General features: G+C 42.6%; 2 protein-coding genes and 1 long non-coding RNA gene across 7 annotated transcripts in view; 2 read left to right on the top strand and 1 right to left on the bottom strand.

Annotated features, from left to right (window-relative positions):
* The first annotated feature begins 3,132 nt into the window (after positions 1-3,132).
* On the top strand, positions 3,133-11,439 carry acbd3 (acyl-Coenzyme A binding domain containing 3). The gene is made up of 8 exons (XM_035617382.2): positions 3,133-3,448; positions 4,877-5,018; positions 5,381-5,521; positions 5,701-5,859; positions 6,137-6,311; positions 6,716-6,959; positions 7,319-7,606; positions 8,997-11,439. The coding sequence occupies exons 1-8, from the start codon at positions 3,181-3,183 to the stop codon at positions 9,209-9,211; spliced, it is 1,632 nt and encodes a 543-aa protein (XP_035473275.2). The 5' UTR covers positions 3,133-3,180; the 3' UTR covers positions 9,212-11,439.
* Positions 9,494-13,337, bottom strand: LOC118290060. The gene is made up of 2 exons (XR_004786333.2): positions 13,208-13,337; positions 9,494-12,473 (listed from the first exon to the last, which is right to left on the bottom strand). It is a non-coding gene; the product is annotated as an uncharacterized LOC118290060 (long non-coding RNA).
* The window catches only part of nhsl1b (NHS-like 1b), a 93,814-nt gene continuing 79,056 nt past the window's right edge, over positions 12,018-26,775 (top strand). For 4 of the 5 annotated variants that reach the window (XM_047328666.1, XM_047328669.1, XM_047328667.1 and 1 more), the window contains exon 1: positions 13,486-14,049. In XM_047328666.1, coding sequence (XP_047184622.1) covers positions 13,731-14,049 — 319 coding nt within the window. In that variant the 5' untranslated portion in view covers positions 13,486-13,730. Of the gene's footprint in view, positions 12,120-12,371; positions 12,546-13,485; positions 14,050-26,775 lie in introns of those variants that run through there. The other variant, XM_047328672.1, reaches the window with a different exon arrangement.

A 26,775-nucleotide genomic window follows, 5' to 3' on the forward strand; every position in this document is an offset into this window, starting at 1 on the left:
TCTAAGAGGGGTTTTAATGGAATCTGCATGCGCAATACACATCGGCAGAGAAAACATTTATCCGCTTTGGAATGGATGAAGCAATAATGGACCTGTAGCCTTCAAAGCGCGACAGTCGGAAACTGCCATTTCCTCCACGAGTTGCAGAGGCGCGCACCGGCCGCAGTCTGTTGCTCGATGAAAACAGGAATGAATTGATAAGAAAAAAAACAAATCAAAAGGGTGTCCACTGAGCTATAGATTATGTGGCCATGGGTCATGCTCCAATTTGAGTATATAATGGAAATGAGTGGTGCCTGTGTGTGTGTGTGTGTGTGTGTGTGTGTGTATATTCTTAAACATTTGAGCCTAAAGAAAAAATGATACAACTATGTAGGAATATGTCAAACCAGAAAATAATTAAGAGCACATCTAACTACATCTTAATTTACATATCCTTATATCAATCAATCTATCTATCTATCTATGTGTCTGTCTATCTATGTGTATCATATGATCCATTGCTACTTCCTTTGCATCATAGGAAAACATTAAATATCTAACTTTTTTTGAATAGAAAAAAAGATCAGATATGTAAATTAAAATGAATTCAGGTGTGCTCTTTAATATTATCTGATTTTAGACATTCTTATATAGTTGTATACTTTTTTTCTTTAGGCTCAAATGTCAAAGAATATACATTATATTTTTTATTGAAGGCATAAGTCTTCAGATCTACAGTATATAAGAAATGATGCTTCCTGTCCCCCTTTTCAGCAGCAACAAAGTTAATCTCAATACACAAACATCAGTTCAAAAGTACTCAGGAGTGGCCACTTGTTATTGAAGGGGCTCGCTTTCATTTGGTTCAGAGGGGGGATCAAGTCAAGTCAAGGGGTCAGATAAAATCACAGACGGACTAATTCGCTCCCTAAAATTTGGACTCAAAGATTTGCAGGAATGTGCTTCAGACTCTTTTACTGTCAATCCAAGATCCTTTCTGGGTGATTTGTGTACATACTTGGGTGATAATACATTACATGTGTGTCTCATATTTAATTGCTTTTGGGTGTGACATGATTACCGCAATAAAACATAAATGATTGCCAGAATCTTTACCACAACCCATATCATAGGATTTATTGGATACAGCTCTCACTGGAGGCATTTTTGTTTTTGTTTAAATGAGTCTTAGTCGACTTTTAGATTTGTAGCATAGAACAACAATGCTTTTCTCTGGAGATGCTCATGTTGATCTCTATGTGAAAATGACTCGAGAGCCACGGTGTCCTTTCAGATCCACAACAGCACTTCTCCCATCTCTGCACTTTGACACATACCGTGTTGTTCAGGTAGGATGTGACTGTTGTCAAAGCCATTCACAGTTCACAAGTTGCTTTGTCTGAGGACCCTAATTGGGTATTGCCTGTGTGCACAGAACAGATTGCTATGCTAAAATCAGGCTGTTGAAGTTCCTGATCTTTTGTAATGGTCAGTGACAGGTTTTTGTGTGTGTGTGCGTGTGTGTGTGTGTGTGTGCGTGCGTGTGTTACAAACCGATCATGAAATAGACAGCATACACTTCATGTGGCCAGTCGGTGCTTTCATGAAAAATATGAATTCAGCATTCAGAAAAATTGTAATGCACATTTGCTTTTGTTGTTCGCATGCAGTCATGATTCTCAATTTTGCAGCGCGTGATAGAGATTGGACATTTTCATTCCATCTAAGTTGATTACAGCTGATAAATTGTAATCAGCAGACTGCACTTTCAAACATCAAACAGTAAAAACACCGCCCCCCCCCACTAGGCACAAACAAAAGCATATTCACACCATTAAAGAGTGACCACCATTTAACCCACAGTTTGATCTGACCACTATACATTTAACCTGCAGACAGACAGGAAAATTATCCTCACAAGTTTGCAAGGATGTGTTAAAATGTCAGCTGTCTTATGTGCTTTTGTTATCAGTTCAGTCTTTGTGTATTTGCCAGATTATTTTTCAGGGGATAGCATCCCCCAAAAAGTACATTTTTTGTTTCCTATATAGAAATATGTGCTCAGTGTAAAGGCACATGGATATTATCACAGGCAGTATGTGAGCACGGTGATTGTTGTTATCGTGTACTGAATATTACTGCTTTAAAATGTATTCATATTAGAGATGGACTGGTACAAAATGATGATACGTCAACATTAAATCTTAGCTTTTGGCAGATAAACTGGCATCAGCGTGACAGCAAGAAATTTGGGATTAGCGGTCATTCAGAAAATGTTTCTCCATCACATAGTTTGTACACCTTCTCTAATGTATCCTTATTTTCTTGTGTTTATAAAAAAAAATATTTTCCGATAATCCATTTGAAATGTTGGAATAGGCCTTGAAAACACGATATTAGTCAGGTTATGAGTCATATTTACTAGAATATATAAAAAAAGAAATCCACCCATCCCAATCCATTCCACTAGGAGGCCAAATCCATGTGTTGCTAAGTTTTAAAGCAAAAATAATAATTATAATCATTGTTATCGTTGCTATTGTTGCATAAATACAATTTCAAAATATCAATCTTGAACCCTTACATGTTTATTGTCATATTGGCTTTATAAAATCCAAATTCTAGTTTTTATTTGTTTATTTATATTTTGACGTTTTTTGGGGGTAATCATTTCAATCACTTATTTTTTTGGCTTCTTTGAGTTAAAGTCACATTTTCTTGGGAATATTTTCTCAATGTAGAAAAGCACCTTTATTTATATTAACTGATCATTCTAAAGAACATGTATACTGTATATGGCGATTACCAGCATGGCATGTCTCACATGACAACCATATGATGTGTTGTTGTGTTTTACTGTATCTATAAAGTATTACTATACATTTTACAACACAAGTAGTATCAGTAACATTATATGAAAATTAAACATATAAAATAAGCAATATTAATAATAATAATAATAATAATAATAATAAACAAGTACACCACAATTAACATCCTTGTATCTATGACGTTGTTCGCAATGGTTCAACAACACATGGAAGAGATTCCGATTTATAACAAATAAAAAAGTGTCGATATTTCTCTAATTGTTCAGCGCGTCATCACTATTTACATCGGGGAGGAAAAAAAATCGGCCGGAACTTCCGCCGAGTCAAAACGGAAGTAGGTACGTGGCCGCTTCAGCTGACAGTCTACATGATGGCGACAGAGGTTCAGAGCGGCGACCTCGACAGTGCTACTTCCAGCCGGCTCGAAGTTTCCATCGATGGCCTCACCCTCAGCCCGGACTCGGAGGGCGAGCAGGGCCCGGTCGAGGAGCCGCAGCCCGAACCCGCGGAGCCCGACGCCGAGACGCCGGACGCCGCGGAGGGCGAAGATGGAGAGACTGCCAGAACCGCCATAGAGAGGAAATGGGGCTTCTCTCTACACGAGCTCTACGGAATGGCGCTCAAATTCTTCAAAGGTATTTGAATGGTTCGTTACAATGTCGAGCCGCAGTCGGCACCGACCGAGTGTCGGCGAGAGACGAGCCGCTCGCGGGCGGTGGGGTTAGCAGGATGCTAACCTTAGCCGCTAGCTGTCACCCAGCGGGCTGGGGCGCTGCTGTCAGCCGCGACTGTTAGCTTCGCGGCTAACGAGCTGTTCGGTGGCTCCTTTTAAAGGGTGGAACGCGCACGGGGCACTTCCGTGTTGTCCGTCTGTCTGTGTGTGTGTGTGTGACCCGAGAACAATTGAAAATAGCCTGTTTTGCCTGAATGTCGCCTCCCGGTTCGGTTCATTTCGTTGGCTCACGGCGGAGTGGCCAGACCTGTCGCACGACTGCTGACGTCATAATAATAATAATAATATAGAGTGTATATATATATATATATATATATATATATATATATATATATTGTTGGGGAGAAACACGCCCTGCCCCTGCTGCGGCGGTCAGGCAGCCAGCTGCTCGGCCTCACGTCACTGCACTCGAGTCTGGAGGAAGTGGTCGTGTGGATCCACAGTCCGTCGCTCCTTGAAACTCCATAAACCCATTTCAGAAAATCGACGCTTTCCGCGCTCAGCAGCAGCAGCAGCAGCCTGTCTTACAGCTCGACTGCCTCCTCATGTCCACACCACTCCCATGCTCCCAGAGGAAACACTCGAACCGGAAGGCCAGAGGCAACAGAACCACGTTTCAGACATTGACATCAGCGTTAGCTCAAAAGAATATCTATGCCATCTATTTCAAGTTGGATGATCTATCTTGTCAGACTTTATCATGACCTCTCTGGTTAACCTCAAGTGATTTTAAGAAGAGGTCTGGTCACTGATTACTTTATAAACATACTAATCACGTGTAAAGCATTGTGAAAACTGGGCATTTGTGTTTTTTTTAATTAGAGCAGTATACCTGTGATGGCTGTGCAAACAGGTTTGGGCCTGGCTCTGTGTGTGTGTGTGTGTGTGTGTGTGTGTGTGTGTGTGTGTGTGTGTGTGTGTGTGTGTGTGTGTGTGTGTGTGTGTGTGTATAATCAGTGCTTTGTGTTTTTCTTTTTGTCAGTTTGGGTTTGATCTAAGTGCTCAACTTGTATTCACATGTCTATTTCTTGTCACAAGTTAACTTTGCTTTTACAGAAATAGTAATATGATCTTTACGGATCAAAGCTTTACAGACTGTCCTGTTTAAAAAAAAAAAAAAAAAAAAAGGATAAATAGGACAATCAACAGTGCAGTGTTCTGTTCCCTCCTCTGTAGTCTTGAAACAAGATAGCCTGTGCGCTACTACTGTTGCTATTACCAAGTTGCACAAAGAAACAACGGCATATTGTTGTGTTAACAAGTGTGTGTCTTAGCAGGACTTAAAAAAAAAAAAAAGGAAACTAATTTCCTCTCACATTCCTCCTATCAGATAAAGATGGCAAAGCTTTCCACCCGACCTACGAGGAGAAGCTTCGACTGGTGGCTCTCCACAAACAGGTGTTACTGGGCCCTTACAATCCCGACGCTTCGCCGGAGGTGGGCTTCTTTGATGTCCTCGGCAACGACCGCAGGTAACTCCAGCCCACATCTGCATGTGTGTGTTTCTGTGCATGCGACCTTTGAACTGTGGCAGACATTCCCGCGGTGTTTCAGGAAACACGCACACGCACGTCTTTTCATTCAGTAAAGCGGTTGATATAGTTCATTCAACTCTCGATGGTTGCTTCCTGAAAATGTAAGATTTTAGATAAACCTTTGATGAAACATTCTACCAAGTTTTTACTGATTTTCTGTGACGTTACAAATGTAACAGATATTAATTCTCTTTTTGTTTTTGTGAAACAATATGCAGTCTACAAAAAAACAACGTCTATGCATATTTAATTGCTGAACCCATTGTCTGTCCTCAACTCTATCTCACTCTTGTGTGCAGGAAAGAGTGGGCCTCCCTGGGTAACATGGAGAAGGAGGATGCCATGGTGGACTTTGTCAAGCTGCTTAACAAGTGCTGTAACCTCTTTGCTCCCTACGTCACCTCACACAAGATAGAAAGGGAGGAGCAGGAGAGGAAAAGGTAAAGTGTTCAGCCGCAGTTCCCATGAGGGAGATCCCTTTGCTGCAGTGTCTAAATACAGACTTCAATTTCAGTTTGTCCTTTATGAGGCTAGAAAAAAATTGAAGTTACAGGGGAAATATTGGACCTTTATTGACTTGTGGTGTATCATTTTATAATGTCTTTGTTCTTCCCACCAGGAAAGAGGAGGAGGAGCGTCACAGGAGGGAAGAGGAGGAGAGAGAGCGACAAAGACAGGAGGAGGAGAGACGGAGGCTTGAGGAGGAGGAAAGGCTGAGGAGAGAGGAAGAGGAAAGGAGACAGGCAGAGGAGGAGAGGCTACGGGTTGAGCAGCAGAAGTATGTTTGTGTGTGTGTGTGTGTTTGCATAATGTGTGTGGGCTTGCGATATATATTGATTTGACTTCAGCATTACTTCTTCATAATCATCACAATTCTCCGTCACTGATTTCTACAGGGGTATTGTCTTTTCAGCTCTGGAGTTGTGTCAGGGCTTTGCTGAAAACCTCTTCGAAAGAGGACAAAAAACTAAAATGTTCTATTTTCTACCACTGCCTCCACTTCATTTCCATCATTTCCCTCCTCACTAACTCCACTGCTCTGTAATTATACCTAGACAACAGATAATGGCAGCGCTGAATGCCCAGACAGCGGTGCAGTTCCAACAGTACGCTGCCCAGCAATACCCCAACAGCCCAGAGCAACAGCTGGGCCTCATCCGTCAGCTCCAGGAGCAGCACTACCAGCAGTACATGCAGCAGCTGTACCAGGTGCAGCTGGCCCAGCAACAGGTAGGATGTGTTTATTGACAGACGGAAAGACTTTCAAGGATTCATTTTACAAAATTTCTCTTGATGGTTTACTGTAAATCCTCAGTAAATATACATGTGATATGGTCTGTTGTTTCTGGCCAAGCATCAAATGCCTTTTTAAAAACTCAAAAATTTGACAAAATTACTGAGACAAAAACTTGAGCCTAAATGAATGCTCAAAATGTTGAGTATTTTTAGCTGTTAAGCTCCTCAACTAAGGTGAATTGTGTCAAGCGCAGCACTGCAGGATTGCAACTGAGCAGGATAATAACCACGCCACTACACGTTTTTCCATAAGCATTGTAGAAACATGACATTTATGGCTCATGTCTGTAGTTTGGGTTTCCATGTCTTGATTCGGTGTTGGCCTTCCACCGTCCCAGGCAGCCTTACAGAAGCAGCAGCAGCAGGCTGATTCGATGCTGCAGGGGACACTGGAAACCAGCAGCTTCAACGGCGGTGAACCCGTCGCCGCCTCGGCAGCGGGACCGCTGTGCGCAGCTTCACCCGCTGGCGACGAACCCCCTATAGTCAACGGAGGACAGTCGGACTCGTACTCGGAGAGCATGGACCGGGAGCCAGAGCCTGAGCCGGCAGAGGAGGTCTCAGAGAACGGACCTTTATTAGGTTGGTGTGTCTTTGGCTGTGTTTTACTCATACAACTCTCTCTAACAAACAAACCTTCACACTAAACTTGAAACCGGATTCTTACTGGCTGCGTCCTTGTTGATGTGAGCTGGAAGGCAGGGAAGAGAAGAGCTACAACAAGTTATACATGATAGTCTGCTGGTTAAAGTATCAGAGTAAGCACACACGTCAGAAATAAACAAGGCCTTTGTTTTATTCCAAAACTATCCTGCTAAGTCAAATTAATCCACTGTGGCTGGCCGCTCAAAATAATATTTGGGTGAAAGATGGACAGATGCATGGATGGATTGTGAAAAAGAAGAGCTGATAGTAAAAAATATTTTGTTCCCTGATCATAGCTGAGTCCCCTCCGGTCATCGCTGCTCCCTCAATGTGGACACGGCCACAGATCAAGGACTTCAAGGAGAAAATCCGGCAGGACGCAGACAGTGTGATCACGGTGGGGCGCGGAGAGGTGGTGACGGTGCGCGTCCCCACCCACGAGGAGGGCTCCTACCTCTTCTGGGAGTTTGCCACGGACTATTATGACATCGGCTTTGGGGTCTTCTTCGAGTGGACGGATGCCGCCTCAGCGTCGGTCAGTGTGCACGTGTCGGAATCCAGCGACGAGGACGAGGAGGAGGAAGGTGAGGTCTGAGTGGGAAATGTGGGTGAAATAAGCCTGCGGGGGTTCCAACGCAAACATTCTCAAGTGGCAGCAACGTCAGGCGAACCAGTGGTGGTGATTTAAAAAACAAAACAAACAAAAGGCACTCATGATAACACTTTCATGTTAATGATAATGCTTTGAGATTCATTTTTACCTGTTGTGTTGTTGTGTGCTGGCTCCTTCAATATTGTGTTAATGATTGTGCAAACAAGAAATATGCAATGGTGACTATCTTCACAAGAAGTGAAAAAGGAAACTAACTTGCTCTTCTTGTGGTTTTAGTATTGGGAAAATAAATGATATAGATGATGTTCTTCGATAGTTAGATAGTTTTTTACCCTTTCAGTCAAAGCAGGAGCTTTATCATATCATTTTTTCACTTATTTGCCTATGGAGAGATTGAATAACTAACCATCAGTTCTCCCAGTGGCAGAGCAAGTCGTGCGTGCGTGCGTGCGTGCGTGCGTGCGTGCTCTTTTATGTTTGAGACCAGTGATGTGAATAGAAATGAATTGTGTTAAAATGTAGATAAGATATAAGGCAGTGCTACAGAATTGGTTTGGCTTTATCGGTTCATTTCACTGTCACACCTTGGTCTTTAGCAAATATGTCAGGCCTTCCCAACCCCTCTTTTGAATGTCTGTCTTTGTAGCTGTTGTGTTTATTCATTTTCTCTACTGTCACGCCATGGCTGCAGGAAACTGTCTGGAAAATTGTGTCCGGACATTTTTCTGAGTTTGCTGTTTACACATGAAGAACTTAGCAGGAGACTGTCCGGATCAGATGTGTTCACAACAGCTGGAAAAATTTCGTAACATTCAGGCGAGGGGTGGTGCCAGGGTAGATTTTTCCTGCTGTATTCTCACATGGGCTCACTCTGGGGCTCAATTTTTCCGGAAAGTTCACTTGGGGGCTGGCAGGAAAAGTTCTGGAAAATGTCTATAGCACTATTTGCGGACATTTGCGTTCTTACATACAGCCACTCAGGAAAATGTCTGGACTTCAGTGCATGTCTGAAAGCATCTTGAGTGTTTTGCGGGAGAGCTCTTGTCTCATTTATCATTAACCTAAGCGGTAGAATTCAAGATTTGTGCTAAATGTTACCCTGAAATTAAGAGACTCTGTTACCTGAAAGGGTGTCTGTGCCTCATTCCGGAGAATGAAGGGGGAACCTTTTTTATGTGAATAAAAAACTTGAACACAATTAATTTGTGTTTGCGCAAAGTTAAATTACTCTTCAGCTAATTTCTCCTAATCAGCATGGCATTGTGTATGTACCAGGCAAAAAGATTAGATTTGTCAATGGCCATCATGTTTTTCTTCCCGCTTCCTTCCCTTGACCTGACACATTGTCTCTGTGCCTGCAGGTGATCCTCCCAACGAGGAGGAGAAGGCAAAGAAGGAGGCGGGGAAGCCCCAGGTGGATGAGATTGTGCCGGTGTACCGGCGGGACTGTCACGAGGAAGTGTACGCTGGCAGCCACCAGTACCCTGGCCGCGGAGTCTACCTGCTCAAGTTTGACAACTCCTATTCACTCTGGCGCTCCAAGAGTGTTTACTACAGAGTCTACTACACCAGATAAGCCTGAATACAGACACAGGGGGAGCCAAGGAGTGTGTATGGTTATATATATATATATATATATATATATATATATATATATATATGTATGTATGTATGTGTGTGTGTGTTGGAGATATGTGCGATGGCAGCCCGTATGTATGTGTGTGAAGGAGAATGTGATACCAGATGTATTCTGGGAAAAACCACCAGAGGGCGACAAAGGGGCACATCTGGAGCCCTAGTCTGGAGATTCGACTTATATGTATGTAGTGTGTGCGTGTGTACGCGTGTCCCAAGATACACCCATGCTAGATCATGTCATTGAGCCCTTGGAAGAGGAGTGTGTGTATATCCCTGTTGCGTATTCACCACCTGTCCTTGCTGCGCTCACATAGACCCGGCTGTAAGACTTCGCTCTCATATTGTATTTTACCACTTTTCACCCCCGGGCTCCTCTTATGTCAACACCCCGGCGCCCAACACTGTCCGACGTGGCCTTGCGGCTGCCTCTGCCCTGAGTGATGCTTTCATGACCATGCGCGGACACCAGGAAACTCCAGCGCTCTGTGAGCCAAACGTTTTCCTGTTTGGTTGGTGATGGTGGTTGTTTATCCCATGAGAACACAGACGATGTTGAAAAATCAAATTATATTGAACATGTACTTCATGACACTATACCTTTTTGTTCCACAGAGAGCTTCTGGTCTTTGCCAAGTCTCGCGCACACTTTACAGACACCAGAGTACACAAACTGAATCATCCTTTTTGTTGTTTAACAGTAGTCTGCTATTCTCTTACCTAGCTACCATGATGCATATATGAAGACCTGAGAGGATGTTTAGTGGAGGCAGTGCTCTTTTTGGCTTATTCCTGTGCAGAAATAGTACCATGAGAATTATTCGTTTTTCCTCTTTTTCAGATTAAGGTTTATGGGCAAAGTTTATGAAGGACGGGAAAGAAGTCATTGCAAGGTTTAGGGAAAAGCTCCAAATGAAGTCATTGGTGTTAAGTGAGGCAGTTAAAAATAAACATACACATGATTAAAGTACGGCTGTGGGCCTTCTGGCCTTGTAAACTCAAACATCTCGGTGTGCGTGATGCAGAATAAGAGAAATTAAAATTGCTTAATAAATATTTGTTCTCTCCCACCCCAAAAAAAGAGAAAATTCTGTTTGATGCCCTTTCAGTTTTCCCACCTTCAAGCAGTTGATGCTGCTCTTTTACGTTGCCTGTCTGTATGGTTTCACCACACGAATATTATGTTAAATCGTCAGTTGTCGTTTGCTCATCAATTCTTTGCGGAATAATGAAGAAAAAGGACGTCACATTTGGACAGAAGTTATATTGCTGGGTTTTTCTTTTTGTGTTTATCATTCTGTGTTCAGTTCTTCTGACACATGTAACAATAAAAATGTAATGTTGTGGAGGTCATAACACTCTGTTACATCTCTGCAGCGCTTCAAAAAAACCACCACACCACAACACAAGACACAGTGCTGGTATTCTGTTTTTTCTTCCTGGTTTGAATCAACTTGTCACCTCAAACATCGTGTCGTTAACAAACAGAGATGGTATAGTCTTATAATTGTGTCTTGGGTGACGTGGTTGCGTACTAACTCAGTTGTGACATCTAAATGTGTTTAACTTTTCTTTCTTTATTCTTTTTTGCCATATTTTTGAATCATTCTGTTTGGTTCCACATTGAATATGCATGATTTCTGTACTTTCCATGCAGGTGCATTGTGAGCAGTGCTGTGTCGACTGTATCCTGTCTGAATCTGAACAATGCTTGTTGAAGGGGAGGCCGTCTCCAGTGGGCATCAGAGACTTTTGGTTTATCACTCTTATTGAGCTGTGTTTGTATATTTTTATGTATGTATGCAACCAAATTTTAAAGACACAGGTGGAAAAATCGTGCAAGTTGAGTATTCTTCCATCGGCCTTGCTGGGTGACAATTTGTCTTATTATTTAATTAATTAATTAATGGTCAATTCAGTGATTCGTGAAACAAAATGTCACTACATATATGGCTCAAAACAAGCCATAAAGTTCAAGCAAGTTCCCATGTCTTCTGATGTGTGATGTTCATTTTTTTCTTTTCTTACTAAGTTTCTAATTGCTCACCAAATGGTTTGAGTTTGATTTGTTCGAGCCTTGTATGTAAATAATTCTATAAATGAGTTTATGTATGGGTTTTTAGATGTGGAAGAAGGCTATTGTTTTGAGAATAAATGCACTGTAAAGTATGGCGAATGAGATACGTATGCAATTTACCCTGAATGAAAGTCTCAAGATTCCCAGGAAGTATAAAACTTGTGAGGCGCCATTGACATGACGGAGGGAGAAACTCATCTTTTTTGTATTAAGTTTAGACTTCTTCTGAGTTGCGAGACCTTTCGGGGGGTATATTTAATCTTGATTAAAGTTTTGTTCATGTCTAGAACTGGACAGTTTACTCACCTTTCCATTTTAAAAACAAATTATGATCAAAATTGAATGCTCTGTGTCTTAGAGTTTGGGGTTCATAAAATCTTTCATAGATTCACAGTCAAAAAGAACTCCACATTTTCGCACACTGTCATAGCAGAAAAAGCAAAGGTGGATCTGACAAAACAATAACGGTTACATACAGTCTGAATTAATTTTCATTGATTGCGCCTGTGTGTTCTGTTCTGCTATGACATGTCAAACACTGGCCTCATATGGCCTTTGAATAACAAAACACCACTGGGCTTGTTCCTTTCCCCCCCCTGACCAGCTGTGGTGTACTATATCTGTCATCCGCAAGCTGCTTTCCTGTCAAAAACATTTTTGTGCTGAGCGAAGGGACAAATGCGGATGTTACTATTGTGCAACAGGAGGATACACCTCGCCTTCGTGGGCTTTTCCTTTTTTCCAGGATGCACGCGGGATGTCACAATGTTCAGTAAGTAAGGGACAGCTGCTGTATCAGCATTTTGCACTGGCCTATTGAGTAACTCGTGAAACTGTTGCCACAGAGTACACATGCCGGCAGCAGGGGAGGAATTTGTAGATGTCAGTTTATCTGACCTTGGAATCTGTGGCCCCGAGTTTAATGTCACATTGAGCCAACCTTGACGTTGCTGTGTTCACTTCAAAACACCAGGGGGCACATCAGGATTCTGCAGGCGCCCACTGTTTCTCTTCTCCCCGACAGGACACCGGTGTCCAGACTTCGCAGGCGTTCCGCTGAACCTTGTGGCCTGTGAATGTCGAACCTGATCCGGGGGTCAATGGTGTGCAAAGATGATGCGATGCTCTGGACACAGAGAGCAGAAGATAGATCAGGGACAAGTGTTCAGAGTGTGTTGTCCTTGGCTTATTTTAAAAGGTATGAGCAAACAACTATATATATATATATATATATAAAACTGTTCGTGAGTTCTCACGGTCGTTACTGACGACCAATACTTCTGCTTTAAATCAAATTGTATGTCAACACACTGCTAACGTTTTTAAGCTAACTTTGCCTTAACGCGTCAATGGCTGTTCGGGTGCGTCGCGTGTCACTACCATGCCACTCAAAGACAACCAGACTATGTCCATACTCATATTTAATAAAATACAATAATAACAACAACAAGGCCCACACTCGCTTTCGCAAGCAGCTAACTATACGAGCTAGCTTAACGACGCCAACTGCGCAGTGACGTAGCTAATGCTAGGTTAGCTACCGGAGCTAGGGTGTCGCGTCGCCACACGAACAGGTGATTTTAATGCACTTATCTCTCAATTTAATAAAGATCCATTCATTATTAATTTAAATATCACGAAAATATCTGTGGTTATTGAGTAAAAGCTTGGTGTTCAGTCCAGTTTTTAACTTAAAATAATGAATTAAGGAAACTTTAATTAATTTTCATTTCCTTTCCCGTAATTTAAAGCGACAGTCCTAAAATAGATTGATTTTTTTTTTGAATTACTGTTATGATTATTTTAAGACGCAATGGTTCATAGAGAAGAAAGAAAGCAGTCTCTTCTTTTAATTCTCACGCTGCGTTCTCCAAACTGAACAGCGTGTTGTCGGCTGTCGCTCCGCGCGCAGTGTTTCAAAGAGTCCGCTCCTGGTTTTCCATCGGTCCGCTCCACCGACTCCGAGGGGAGGCAGGTAACTCTCCTCCCGGGATCTGGCTCCCGGTCCAGTAGCTACAGGTGGCGGTTGTGTTCTCCGGGCTTTTGTTTCCACTCCCCCCCTCTACTTTTCCTTGTTTTTTGCCCTTTCTCTCCAGCCTGATCCCCGGCTGCTCGGATTTGAATAGGCTTTGGGAGGCAAGTAACGTCTCTGTCCCTCCCGTGTACAGCCGCACAAAGTCCCCATGCGTAGACACAGAAGAATATGGCGGGATTGAAGGATTATGCCGCCTCGCACGCATCGCGAGCCGTAGGACGGCGGTGCGTCTCGGGTTTCTTTTAAAGCTGTGAGGTGTTTTTAGTTGTTGTTGCGTGAACAGTTTTCTGTCCGGGTGGAGTTATTGCTAAGAGATCAAAAAAAACAAAACAATCAAACAAACCAAACATGCCTTTCCATCAGAGGAGTATTGAGCCGCGGCGTGTGAGTCGGTTGTCGGCGAGGGATGGCCGGACACACGGCGGAGAAGCCGGCGGACGCAAACCGCGAAGAGCCGTGTTGTTCTCGGCGGCGGATGAGGTGAGCTGTCACACACTGACCAGCATCATCCACCAGCTCTCCGACCTCTCCCGGCACGCCAGCGACATCTTTCTGGGCATCGAGATGGAGGCGGCGGCGGTGTTCAGGAGATCGCGCAGGATCCAGGGGCGCCTGCAGAGTCTGCAAGATGAGGTCCTCCAGCTGGATCCCAAGAAAGTCCAGATCCGTGAGTATTTGCGCCAGTGTTGGTCACTTTGTCTGTGGACTCCAGTGTGGGATAACACCGACGTGTGAACGTGACCTTTAATGAGCCACTATAAACATCTAACAGAGACCCACAGCCACGTCAAAGGCTTATTAAAGGTGTGTGTAGACATCATATTTATATGTACACACACACACACGCACACACACACACGCACACCAATCCATCAGTTATTATCACATGATATTATATCAACTGCATTCACACTGAAAAGTGATTTAAAAACAATAAGTGCCAATAAGAAATACATCTATATCTGGCATCTGTATCTTTACTTATCTGTTGCAGTCATTGTTGTGAATTGATGCTGGTCAAGTCCAAGGCAAGGTGTCACAATTTGCCCAAATGAAAGAACCCAGGCAGGAGTGACCGTTGTCTCCTGAGCACATGGCTTTGTTTATGTTAATGAGGGTGTTGAGTCCTGTCAGAAATGATTGATCTCCTCTCAAAGCACTGACCATCTGTGTTTGGCTCCTCAAAGGACACGGAGATCACAGGGAGCCTCGCAATCTTTTTCCTTCTTGCTGCTGTATGCATGTAAACAAAGTTGGTCAACGCAAAGATAAATGGAAAATCAATTCCCTTCGCTGACTTCTGTCTATTTGTGATTTGTTTTGCTCGCGCCCGTAAAGCCGTCTCCTGAAGTCACACACACACGGGTTATATATTAACTCAGACTTGGAATCATGCTGTAGTAAGTATGTCAGCTACATAAAGATTTGGAGTTAGACTTGTTGTTTTGTCTGCTGATATAGACCTGTAGCAGACTATCTACTATCTGCCACTATATATACAACTGCTTCCTATTTAATGGTTTGTTATGTGGTAATGTTCATAAACATAGTAGTGAAGGGATCATGTTTCCCAGGGATTCCCTGCGTAGCTCAAAAATCTAATTTGCCCATGAAATATGTTGCAAAGTAGGTTTAAGAAGATGAGTCCAAATTCCTCTGAACATTAATGAGGGAGGAAGATTTAACCTCTGACTAATGTGCCTTTTATTTCCTTTCTTCTGTCCTTCCCATCTATTCACCCTGTCATGTGTCTGACTCTCTCTCTCTCTCTCTGTCTCTCTCACACACAATCACACACACAGAATCAAAATTGGTTGCAGTGGAATGATAAGCCGAGCAGACAGTTACCAGACGCAAGCGATTGTGATGTACGATGAGCAATGAGTTGAATACACACACACACACACACACACACACACACACACACACACACACACACACACACACACACACACACACACACACACACACTGATTAGTCAGCCAAGCTGTGGGGCGAGCGGCACTCAAAGCTACCAGACATTTAACTAATCCCCTATGTTTTTGCGTGGCATGACTCGACTGCTCCTTTTTATCTTTATGTATGTTCATCAGTTCTGATACACTCCTGTGCAAGGTTTGGAGTTTATTTTTTAAATGTCTGTTCCATTTAAGTCACTTAAACTAGTGGCGAAAGACAAGGTGTGAGAGAGTAGTCAGGAATGCGGTGTGTTACGTCTATGGCGATCTGCAGTTGCCAGCTCCCTCTTAGCCCAAAGGCCGACACTGGGTGTATAGAATCACTGACTTCAGATTCATTGCAACACATGTTAGCCTGACACAAACTCTTTCCGTACAAACAAACACCTGCCTTTAAAAAAAAAAAAAAGCCTTTTGAATCGCCACCCAGCATTAATACAGGGAGGGAGTGGTGGATTTGAATACGCCAGGATACACAACAGCTGATGGAGTTGTTCTGAATGCATGATTGAATGAAAGTAATGAACAAGACTTGATGAAACTTCTGTGTGTTTTAACCTCAAACCCTTGATGAGACCTCATGACATATCGCCTTTGGGACAGTAGCGATTAACCAGACACAAAAGAATGTGTTACATAATAATATCCGCTCGGAGTACACACCCCAAACATTTAACTGTGACTGGTCACTCTGTTGTCTTCAACTGCTTTGGGTCAGGATTCCTACTCTAACTGCAGCTCAGAGATGGATCATGTTACTGGTGAGGGGCAACAAGAGGGGCCCCTTTATGCTGGGGGACTAACATTGAGGGAAGGGCGCAGTGAGTGTGTGTGAGTGTGTGTGTGTGTGTGTGTGTGTGTGTGTGTGTGTGTGTGTGTGTGTGTGTGTGTGTGTGTGTGTGTGTGTGTGTGTGTGTGTGTGTGTGTGTGTGTGTGTGTGTGTGTGTGTGTGTGTGTGTGTGTGTGTGTGTGTGTGTGTGTGTGTGAAGCGCCTTACGTTGCCCCGCAGTTTGTCTACCTACACTCTCAGAAGCAATCAGCAGGGACAGTTTGAACAGTGATAGGCAAATAGGATTTCCTGTCCATGTGTATTCTGACTGTGTCATGCCACTGATCATTTGTGCTGAGGTGCAGGTCACAAGAGCAAAGGTCAAAGGTCATTCTTCCTCCCTCAAGAGGGGAACACCTGACATTTCAGAGTCCAGAGTTTAAACAAAGTCTAGTCTAGTTTGGTTTGCATGGGTTACTGCTGCAGGCCAACAGGGATCATTTAGCTATGGCAAGCGAATGGATCGCTGCTGCCACACCCGGGTGCCTTAATGACATCAAGAGCAATGGGACTCTGACAGAACACTTCATTCTGACACAGGCACTGGGAGTAATAACAAGAAGAGACAGTGTGTACAGTCACAGGTGCATCCATGGCAACTGTATCATGTTGTTTGCGAATATGAGAAGAGGATTGTGGAAGTTGTTATACATTTGCAGCTTAAAGGAGATCAGTGAAAATATAAAGTGGTATTTTCTAAATAAACCGGGTTTCGTTGTCTTTTTCCTAAGCAGTTGAAATAGCACAAACTTAATTTTTTCGTGAAATTATCTTTTAACTTTTAACTCCTTTGCTAAATATAACACTGGGTTGAATGGGGAGACATTCTATTTTTAATGTCGAAAGTAGGTTGAACAAGTGAAGGTTAATTGAAGTTAGGAGAGTCTTAGGGCCTCCCTGTCAGATATCTTGATGGCCACACACACACACACACACACACACACACACACACACACACACACACACACACACACACACACACACACACACACACACACACACACACACACACACACACACACTTCCAACTGACCTGTTAATGTCTACAGTCCATCTTTCTCTCACAGACACACATCAGTAGTTGTGCATTCCTCCCCCTATCCATGTGATATTTATAGAGCTATGATCTTTCATCTTTAGGACGCCATCATGTTTAGTGTGTGCTGCTACATCCAAGTGCTGTGTGTGTGTGTGTGGGGGCACTTGACTTGTCTGATGGAAATTTGTGGCTCAAGCTGGCGCAGCTATACGCTGGTCATGAGTGTTTGTGCAGGAACAGTGTCGCTCAGTATTGAAGATAACAGTGAAACTGCGTTGCTCAGTGTAGTCGTGCCTGGATATACTTAACCGCCGTCTTTCGCTGTTCTCCACAGAAACACAAACACATTCACCCCTGTTTGTCCCACCTCAATTCTTCCAACATGCTATTCACCCATGCCGGCCGTGGTCCCATCCATTCATCAATGGAGAGCAGTCATTACGCAGCCAGAATCTACAAGTCAGTTCCCACAGGGCTCGATCCTACGAAAGGAGCCTGGCCCGGTTCTACAGGTCGACTGAGTCCCACGAGAGACAAATGGGAAGGGTTAGGATGGAGAGAAGTTAGGAGGGAGAAAGTAGGGAAAATGAGTGGGAAAGGGGAATTCCAAGAAGTGGAGGGATATTGCCATTGAACTGCGTCTGACTCGGTGTGCGGGTGCATGTGTGTGCGTGTCTCACGCCCCTGTGCAGACCGCCCAGGATGTAGACGCAGCCCTGGCGATGACACAGAGGAGTGTCTGGGAGTGAAAGAAGGAGACATTACTGATGAAAGCATGCGTTGTTCTTAAAAGCTCTCTTGTGTTTTTGTCCTTAGAGTGAGTGAGTGAGTGAGTCTGAGTGTGTGTGTGTGTGTGTTTGTGTGTGTATATGTGTGTATAAACACATGCAATTCCTTCAGCAGCCTGTCAGTGTATCCATAAGACACTTGTTGATCAGCACATGTGAAATGCCTACTCCAGCGTTTTTTTACTCAGCGCTGTTCTCCGCTTAACCATACGAAATCTGTCAGAGACTGGTTTGCTGTTGATGGTATCAGACAGTAAAGCTAATAAGACTGGTTAAATGTAGGTGTGTGTGTGTGTGTGTGTGTGTGTGTGTGTGTGTGTGTGTGTGTGTGTGTGTGTGTGTGTGTGTGTGTGTGTGTGTGTGTGTGTGTGTGTGTGTGTGTGTGTGTGTGTGTGTGTGTGTGTGTGTGTGTGTGTGTGCGTGCGTGCGTGCGTGCGTGCGTGCGTGCGTGCGTGCGTGCGTGCGTGCGTGCGTGCGTGCGTGCGTGCGTGCGTGCGTGTGTGTGTATTTCATGCCTACATTTCCAACATAATGAAACTGACTGAACTGCAGTCAGACTGTTTTAATCACCGATGCACAATGCCTCTGATTTACTCACAAGAGTGGTGAAAATATCATAGAGAGTGTTGGAATGACGACAAGTGAATTTACAGATGTGTAACGACTAACTCACTCTGCATGGCTCAGGCACAGAATCAGGTTTTAATCATAGCACACGTGCCTGAAGTGCTCACACACTTAGAGAAGCCAGATGCCGGACCTGCAGGTTGGCAGTCGTGGGTGTCGTGAGGTATTCCAGGGTTTAACCAGCGAGCAGGGAGATGGGCCAGATTGGATACCCTCTGTGGTGACCTCTGTCTGGAGGAGGATCCAGTGATGGAGCGGGCCACCTCTTCGGCTCCCTAATTTTTCTTACTGAGATGTTTTTTGTCTCGATGTTCCCGTGCATTGATAGATGTACACATATATGCCTCCTTTTCTGAAGCCAAGCATCCACTTTTGTCAATTCTTTTTCATCTTTCAGATTTTATGAATATTACTTGTAACGAGTAAAACGTCGTTTTCATGGTTAAGAGCAAAAAGACTGAAATAGGGAATATGTAAAGCACATGTAAAGTTACATGTGTTTGTATGTGCTATAAGATTTGATTATTTTTTGTTCAGATGTATTACAGCCTGTTTATTCCATCACAGCACACATTGTGGACAGATGCATCTGGAGTGCAGTCGAATGAGTTGAGTTGAGTTCAACCGCTGGTCACGGTCCTGAATTTTCATAACTGTTTTGGAGTAAAACTATCACAAATAGCCAGATGTTCACTCTGATTTGTTTTTCCTCTGGAGAGCCAAACAAGAGCTGAACTGACTAATGGCGCTCCGGAGAAATCTGCCGATTCCAGATGAGTGGGGTCATCGCGGCTTTGTCGCAGATCTTTTGATGAGGGAAATTAGAGATAAACAAATATGCCTTTAGAGAGACAGTATGCTCTTAGACGGGGGATATTTTTAACCACGACGGAAAAATCTGAAGGCAGCCTGTCATTTTGATAGATTAGAACACAATCTACTGTAATCTTAAACTTCAAGACCCCCCTGTCATGAAGTCATGTCGGTAATTCCAGTTCCTCTAAACCCAGTGTTGTCAGCCTTTCAGAACAAAATTAAAATGGGCATGAGAAGTCGTCTGTTGGAGGCAAACACAGAACTCAATGACGGTGGCCTCCGTCTCCCTGGGTGTGTTTAATTACACTCAAGCGAGCAACCCAGTTCAAGTCCATGAGGACCAGGAGGGCGGTTTGAATTTGGGCGAGATTACAGCAGGTCAAATGAGTTCAGTTATTTGTCGTGTGAATGTGTTGTTAATATTTCAACAGTAATTATCCAATTCTGTCAAATTTGAATCTCACATGTTTTGCCTGTTTAGGCTCAGTGGTCTGGGGCTTTGCTGCTCTCAGCTTGTGTGCTGTTGAAGACTGGCATCTGTGAGTTTGTTCTGTAAACTGAATGTGATTGTGATCAAGTAGTTTTTGAAGATTAGACGTTATTAAATAGGCTTTATCATTAAACAATGGAAATTGAATGATTATGACAAGATTTTTAAGAGCCTCTGTCAAAACGATGGAAAAGAAAGTCCTATGTAACCTCTGCTCTCATACAACATGTGACAAAACATTTTCAGAGAGAGAGAGAGAGAGAGAGAGAGAGAGAGGATGTTTCAGCATATTCCATTGTCAGACTCTCCCTATTTTCCTCAGCTTTCTCTCCCTTCTTCCGATGTTTTAAAGCCTCTTCCTCTCTCCCCTCTCTCTTACCCCCTTTCCTATATCTCTCTCCCTTTCTCCCTTCCTGTTGTTTCATATGGCTTCCAGACCTTTGCTCTGTCATCTCTGTCCATCCTCTACACTTTGATGTCAGTCCATGTACTGCCACGGCGACAACAAAGACGAGGGTCCCGCTCGCTCTCCATTTTTCTCGTGCGTGGTGTCTCCCTTCTAATCTTTTTGTTTTGCTCTATACAGTACATCTCCCTGTACTATGTCTCTCTTTCTACCTTTTTACTTTCCTCTGTCTGTGCTATTGTTTAAATCACATTCTCTTTTTTCAATGTGTTCAATATTCGTTATAGTCAGCAGGAATAGACAGACCATATATTTACGGATCTAGGAGCATATTGTAGTAGCATATCTAGCTACATTTCACGCCCTTCTGTTTGCAGTTTCATTTAATCAGTATATTTGAATTACTCTAATACTCAGTCATGGTTCCGTGGCCTGATTTCCAAGTCAAATTTTATTAATGTTTGGAGGAACGTGAGCTTACGTGAAGTCAGGAGGGCTCAGTATAGGCCAGATGTCTACGACTGCATGTACAGTAGATACAGGAGCAGTGTAGTGTAACAAAGAGAGAGTACTCTGCCAAATATAAGTAATATACATACATATATATATATCAGTTTAAATCCATTGAAATTTACACACACAGTGCCAAAAGAAATGAAGGCCTGGTGTTACATTTACTCTTGGTATGGTGATATAGGTTGTACTAGTTTGGCCTTATTGCAATTTTACAGAAACATGTTCAATTTAGTGTATTTAATTTTTTTTTGCATTTACTTATATGATAATGCAAGCTAATGTTTGGCAGGTGATGATCTGGTTCAAATCTGACTGGTTGTTAACACAGCAACATCTTTGTCAGAGAAGGCTGTCTAAATCAGACCATCACCCAGTTACTGTGCCATAATAAACTGTTACAGTAACTCTTCTTTGAATATATATATAACAACCTCCGCTTAGTCCAAAATGTCAATCGATTGAATACAAAGTGAACATCCTGTTAGAGTTGTAGGTCTGTCAGTGATGTGTACAGTAGGAAGGGAGACAATCAAGGCAAGCACATCCATACATCACACAATGACATCCTGCAGCAGGTGGGAGCTCATCTTACAGGAACATGCACGTCTATTGTTATCTTCCATCTGCACTTTGCAGCACTCCAGGCCTGGAAACACACACACACACACACACACACAACACAACACACAACCTACAACATACACAGACATAAGCATACACTCTGACTCCATGGCCGCCTCAGGAAAAATAAACAGGGATTTTCTGCGGCATCTGTCAATTGTGCCACTTAACCATGGCACACACACGGAAACTTACACATGCACACAGTTTCACTGAAGGTCCGTCCTGCTGCCATTCCTCACGCTTCCCATTCAAGCTGTAGAAACGTAGCGGGTGTAATCCCAGCAAGCAGCAACTCACTCTGGAAATATTACCGCAGACCTGGAGAGTAAAGACCACAGCGACCTGGGGATCTGAAAATTTAAAGCTGGGATGTAGCTGAACATTTGCACTTTAAAACTTGTAATTGGAAGTTTGGGAGTTGGGAGTTTGGGCTATATTCGGATTGGCAGCTCATTCCTTCGAAGCAGCTGTTCATCTGGCTCTTTTCAGGCATATTTTAAGTCTAGTAAACATTCGTGACCTCAGGCTATTTGAATTTCTGCAGCTTCAGCTAAATAAACAAGTTTATTAACAAGAGGGAGATTGCGGTTTTGTCTCGGGCTCACAGGCTTAATGTGTAACATTTGTGGGATATCATGGAATTTGATTATTCTAGCATAGGGTTTTTTTCTAAATTCTCTCCGGCAGATTGATCTCATCTTTGGTTGCTTGTGATATTGGCAGTCTAGCAATAGATTCCTTTAAAAATCGATGTCTAAACTGTACAGCAAATGGAAAGTAGGTTAATTTAGTTGGGATTTAGGCAGCTCTGTTTCCCCAGTTCTACAAGAAGTCCTAGATTTCAGTCAGTAGTACATTGGTTTCAACCGTCAGCAATGTTAATGTTAGTACAGTAGGGGTGTGATGCAGGGAATTATGTCAATGCTGGGGGTGAGTTGTGTTTATTATTGCCCCAAGCAGACTCACTCTAGGGTGAGAATTTACCACCAGAACCATCCTAATGCTGGTGAAACTTCAACAAGGCTTGTAAAAGTCTGTACTTGCAGCAGGGTATGGAAGAAGATCAACTTTAATTAACAATAAGGGTCAAAATAAGAAGGAGAGTTTGAAATCCATCTGGCAGGCGACTTGTTTGTGTCAAAAAGCTTTATTTCCTGTCGCGGGCCACCACCCTGCCCTGCATGTATTTGTTTGAGAGAAGGACAACACAATCTGTTGGGTTACCAACGGCCAACGAGCCCATTGTCAACATGTTGACCTGCATAACTTCCATGCGCACACATACAATACGCATGCACACAAACAGTTTACAGTATGTGGTTTCGGTTGTTTTAGCTTTGCCTGGAAATTGTAAACGTCTCCACAGGTTGGAGCCTGTTTTTAAAAAAAAAAAAAAATTCTACCTATTATTGTTGTGATATTTAGATTCATGATTATCAAATTAAATTATGAACTACTCATGACAAATATCCCACAAAATGGATGGACTGATCTTATGGAGAATCTGCTCGTTATAACTGAAGGAGTTGGCACACCTTTGGTATATTTGTCCTGTGAAAACCTACTTTTTCATTTTCTGGTGAAAGGCAGTCGCATATTTATAATTCCTATTTGTCAAATCTAGCTACTGAATATTTCTGAAGCTGCATTGTAGCAACCTAAAAAATCCAGTTCTTTCTGAAAGGTTTTTTCGAAAACATTTTTAGCTCAATATTAACAACCTACTCATTCTTCAGACCAGCCGGTCTGTCTCCGTGTCTGTCTTCCTATCTCCTGTTGAGTAATTTAAGATGTGCAGGACTAAAAATAAAAGACTGATTGTCCTCTCCCCCTGTCTCTGCTTCTGTCTGCTATGTTGTTTTAGTACAGTGTTTCCTCCCTCTCTTCCCCTCACTGTCTTTCTCTCGCTCTCTCTTTTGTCCGATTGGATTCACTTTAGTTCCGTAAAACTTTTTTTTTTTTAATTCACGAAAAATCTAACCTAAATGTAGTCTCAATGAGTTATTGTTAATTGTCCCGGTCCCCTCCCACTCGGGGGTATGTGTTTGGTTTGGACGTCTGAGCCTGCAGCTGGACACAATATGAAGAAATACACCTCATTTTTTTGATTGCAACAAACACACACGCTCACTGAATCATTTAGGTGATTTATTTACAGTGCTATTTAAAAAAAAAAAAAAATATATATATTGTCAGTCAAAAGAAAAATAAGCCAAGTGATGCTTTTGTCTCTCCCTCCCTTACCTGAAGCAGATTCTTGGTTCATCATCCGTCTCATCCGGTCTGCCCAGAGCGCTACGTGGTGTGTGGATGTGTGTGTGTGCATGTGTGTGTGTTCGTCGGAGAAAGTTTCAGTTACTGTGAAGTATGACATACTGCACAGTGGAATCCCACTTGACTACTGAATCTTGCTCTGTAGCAGCTCTCGCTGTCTGCCTCATCCACAGAGACCTCATTGTGTGCATGTTTTTGTGTATATGTGCACGTACATGTGTGCAATTACCCCCCAGGGCCTGTTCCCGTCTGTGTCTGTTGTACACTGAAAAAAGGAATATTTCTTACCGACCTAAAAAAACATTACTTTAACTGATTTGTTCAACCGAAAATTGACGAGTTAGGACAATTGATCACTGTAAGTTGAACAAACTTAATTAATTTGTGTGTTACCAATTCCAGTAATGTTTTTTTAAGTTGGTAAGCAATTTTCTTTTTCAGTGTAGTGAAGTAGCGTTGGCCTGAGATCTGCTGCCATGTTGGTCCCCCCACACCAAACCTCAGGGGATGTGTATGAGAAAAACAGGTGTGTGTGTGTGTGTGTGTGTGTATGGTCTTATGACAGCCATATGACATGTCTTTGTCTTTCTTCCCTTGTCTTTTACTGATGTTTTTACCGCTAGTTCTGTCTCTCTCTCATCCACATTTGCTGCACGTTGTCCTTGTTTCATCTACAACCCTATGAATGACTTAGAAATAAAAGTCCAAGACGGTCTCACTTCAACCCTTTGACCCTCCAACTTCCCTCTTCCTCTCTTCTCTCCTTTCCCCTACTCTCCCCTTCTCTTAGCAGTAGTCGGGTGAGAGCAGAATAAAGAGAGATCCAAACCACCTGTTGTTTAATCCCTAACAACTGCTGCCTGCCTTGGCACCGTGCAGAAAGCACATGTATAAAGACGCGCAAAAAACAGTGCTGCAGAGGTATATTGGAGTTATAATTGTGATGCAGTCTATTTAACATGGGAATGGCCTCAAGGAAAAAAGAAGTTGAAGAGCTAGTTGCACCAGCAGTGAGTCCACATTAGCAGGAAGATAATCTATTGATTTAGAACCTATAGAGATTTTTAGATAAAGAATGATTAAAAAAAATTGTATTTGGTATAACTTGCATAAATAACTACAGTAATTCGTCCTAGAAACAATAGAGCAATTTGAAAATAGACAATCTCATTGTATTGTAAAACTATGGATAAATATTTCTGACATGTTTGTTGACGTAATTACAAGGCATCTTGGTATATGATATTGTTGAAATAAATTGAGGTCCTGACAGGGACTTTACTAGGTAAACTTCTAAGCTTAACTATCCTTGACACTGAAGGAGAAAAATAAAAAAGCTGAAAAACAAGCAACCTGTTCTTCCACGTAGTATTATATAGAGGTGTCTGTATGTTATGTATTTTTATCTTCTGTATATCTTTTTATATAAGCCCATACTGGTTTCTCCCACATCCCACAAACACTTTTACATTTTATGTATTTATGTTGCTTGAAATAAACTAAACTCCATAAAGCAGAACAGCTATAAAGTACAGAAAATTTTAAGTAGGACATTAGGTAACATTAATGATGTTGCAATGCTGGTGTATTTGTAACTAATTGCAAGAGACTATTTATTTGTCCCACCCTTATTTGTGTGCCAACTCATGTACTAATGTTGTAAATGTCCAGTACACACGCACGCATGCACATACACGCACGCATACATCTGCACAAAACAGCTGGACGTTTAGAATACAGATCTTGTGTGTGTGTGTGTGTGTGTGTGTGTGTGTGTGTGTGTGTGTGTGTGTGTGTGTGTGTGTGTGTGTGTGTGTGTGTGTGTGTGTGTGTGTGTGTGTGTGTGTGTGTGTGTGTGTGTGTGTGTGTGTGTGTGTGTGTGTGTGTGTGTGTGTGTGTGTGGTGTGTGTGTGGTGTGTGTGTGTGTTCAAAAGAACAAAAGAGCACATTTTGCAAGGCCTTCTCATGCCACACAGTGAGAGGGGATTTTCAGAGTCAGTGATGGGGATTATGAGGAATATTATTTCATACGGCTACAGAATGGTTAATCTCCTTAAGCCCAGCTGGAGTCTGCACGCCCATTCCTGTTACTGCGCCATCATGGAGGCTGCAGGAGAATGTGAAGCTGAACAGACAATGTATGATGGGGAAACAACCTGTGTGTTTGTCTGTACTTGTGCCTTACCTGTTGGCTTTTTAAATCACAAGGGTCTGGAGACTTGGTGATTATGGAAACCAGGAATTACAGGTTATTTGAACTTGTTTTGTAGGATAAGATGACTCATTTTAATGCACTAACAGTGAAATGTTGTGAGTGAGTGCTGTTCACGTTTAATTGACTTTAAACTGCTAATAGCTGCTGTTGTTGTTGGCGGCCTGCGTTTTCTTCAGTCCCTGACGCTGAGGTTTGTGCTCGTGAGTCAGATTATAAATGTAAACCTATCCCAAAACATTCCCAAGAATAATGTGACTCCATTGGTCCAAAGTTGCCTTGCCCAAAGGTATTTGAGCCACTGTTGTTGATGGAGTGAAAGAGTTGGGATTTGAATGGTCAAAATTAGACCTTTGGATCACAAATCTGTGTCTGCACTTGAGGCAACTGAGAGCTTGTCCTGGTATATTGACTCAGCTGTGTTTTTGACCTTCTCTCTCTCTGTGTAAGGAGACATTAGTGTGTGTGTGTGTGTGTGTGTGTGTGTGTGTGTGTGTGTGTGTGTGTGTGTGTGTGTGTGTGTGTGTGTGTGTGTGTGTGTGTGTGTGTGTGTGTGTGTGTGTGTTTGAGTGAACAATGCTGGCTATTACGATTATAGCTGTTTGATTAGGTGTGTTCCCAACCCCCAGGTGTTTTTATCATAAAAGGTTTTCGCTGCCTGGTGGTTTTAACTTCAACTATAATCATCCGGGAACTACTCCTAAAGTTTAATAATTTTTTACCATTGTACGATTTAATTCTTTCACATCGTTCAAAGTTGAATAGCAAATTGTCAAAGTTGAGAAACTGGAACAAGGTACATCTCGCTTAAAGA

This window comes from Scophthalmus maximus, chromosome 18 (genome assembly GCF_022379125.1).
Source record: "Scophthalmus maximus strain ysfricsl-2021 chromosome 18, ASM2237912v1, whole genome shotgun sequence".
In the NCBI taxonomy this organism is placed as follows: Eukaryota; Metazoa; Chordata; class Actinopteri; order Pleuronectiformes; family Scophthalmidae; genus Scophthalmus; species Scophthalmus maximus.

What these genes read in the sequence shown, in the direction of transcription:
- acbd3 (XM_035617382.2), top strand. Translation starts at nt 3,181, where the DNA reads ATGATGGCGACAGAGGTTCAGAGCGGCGACCTCGACAGTGCTACTTCC. An exon ending in GGCGCTCAAATTCTTCAAAG is followed by an intron (nt 3,449 to 4,876) that starts GTATTTGAATGG and finishes TCCTCCTATCAG; the next exon opens with ATAAAGATGGCAAAGCTTTC. An exon ending in CGAGGACGAGGAGGAGGAAG is followed by an intron (nt 7,607 to 8,996) that starts GTGAGGTCTGAG and finishes CTGTGCCTGCAG; the next exon opens with GTGATCCTCCCAACGAGGAG.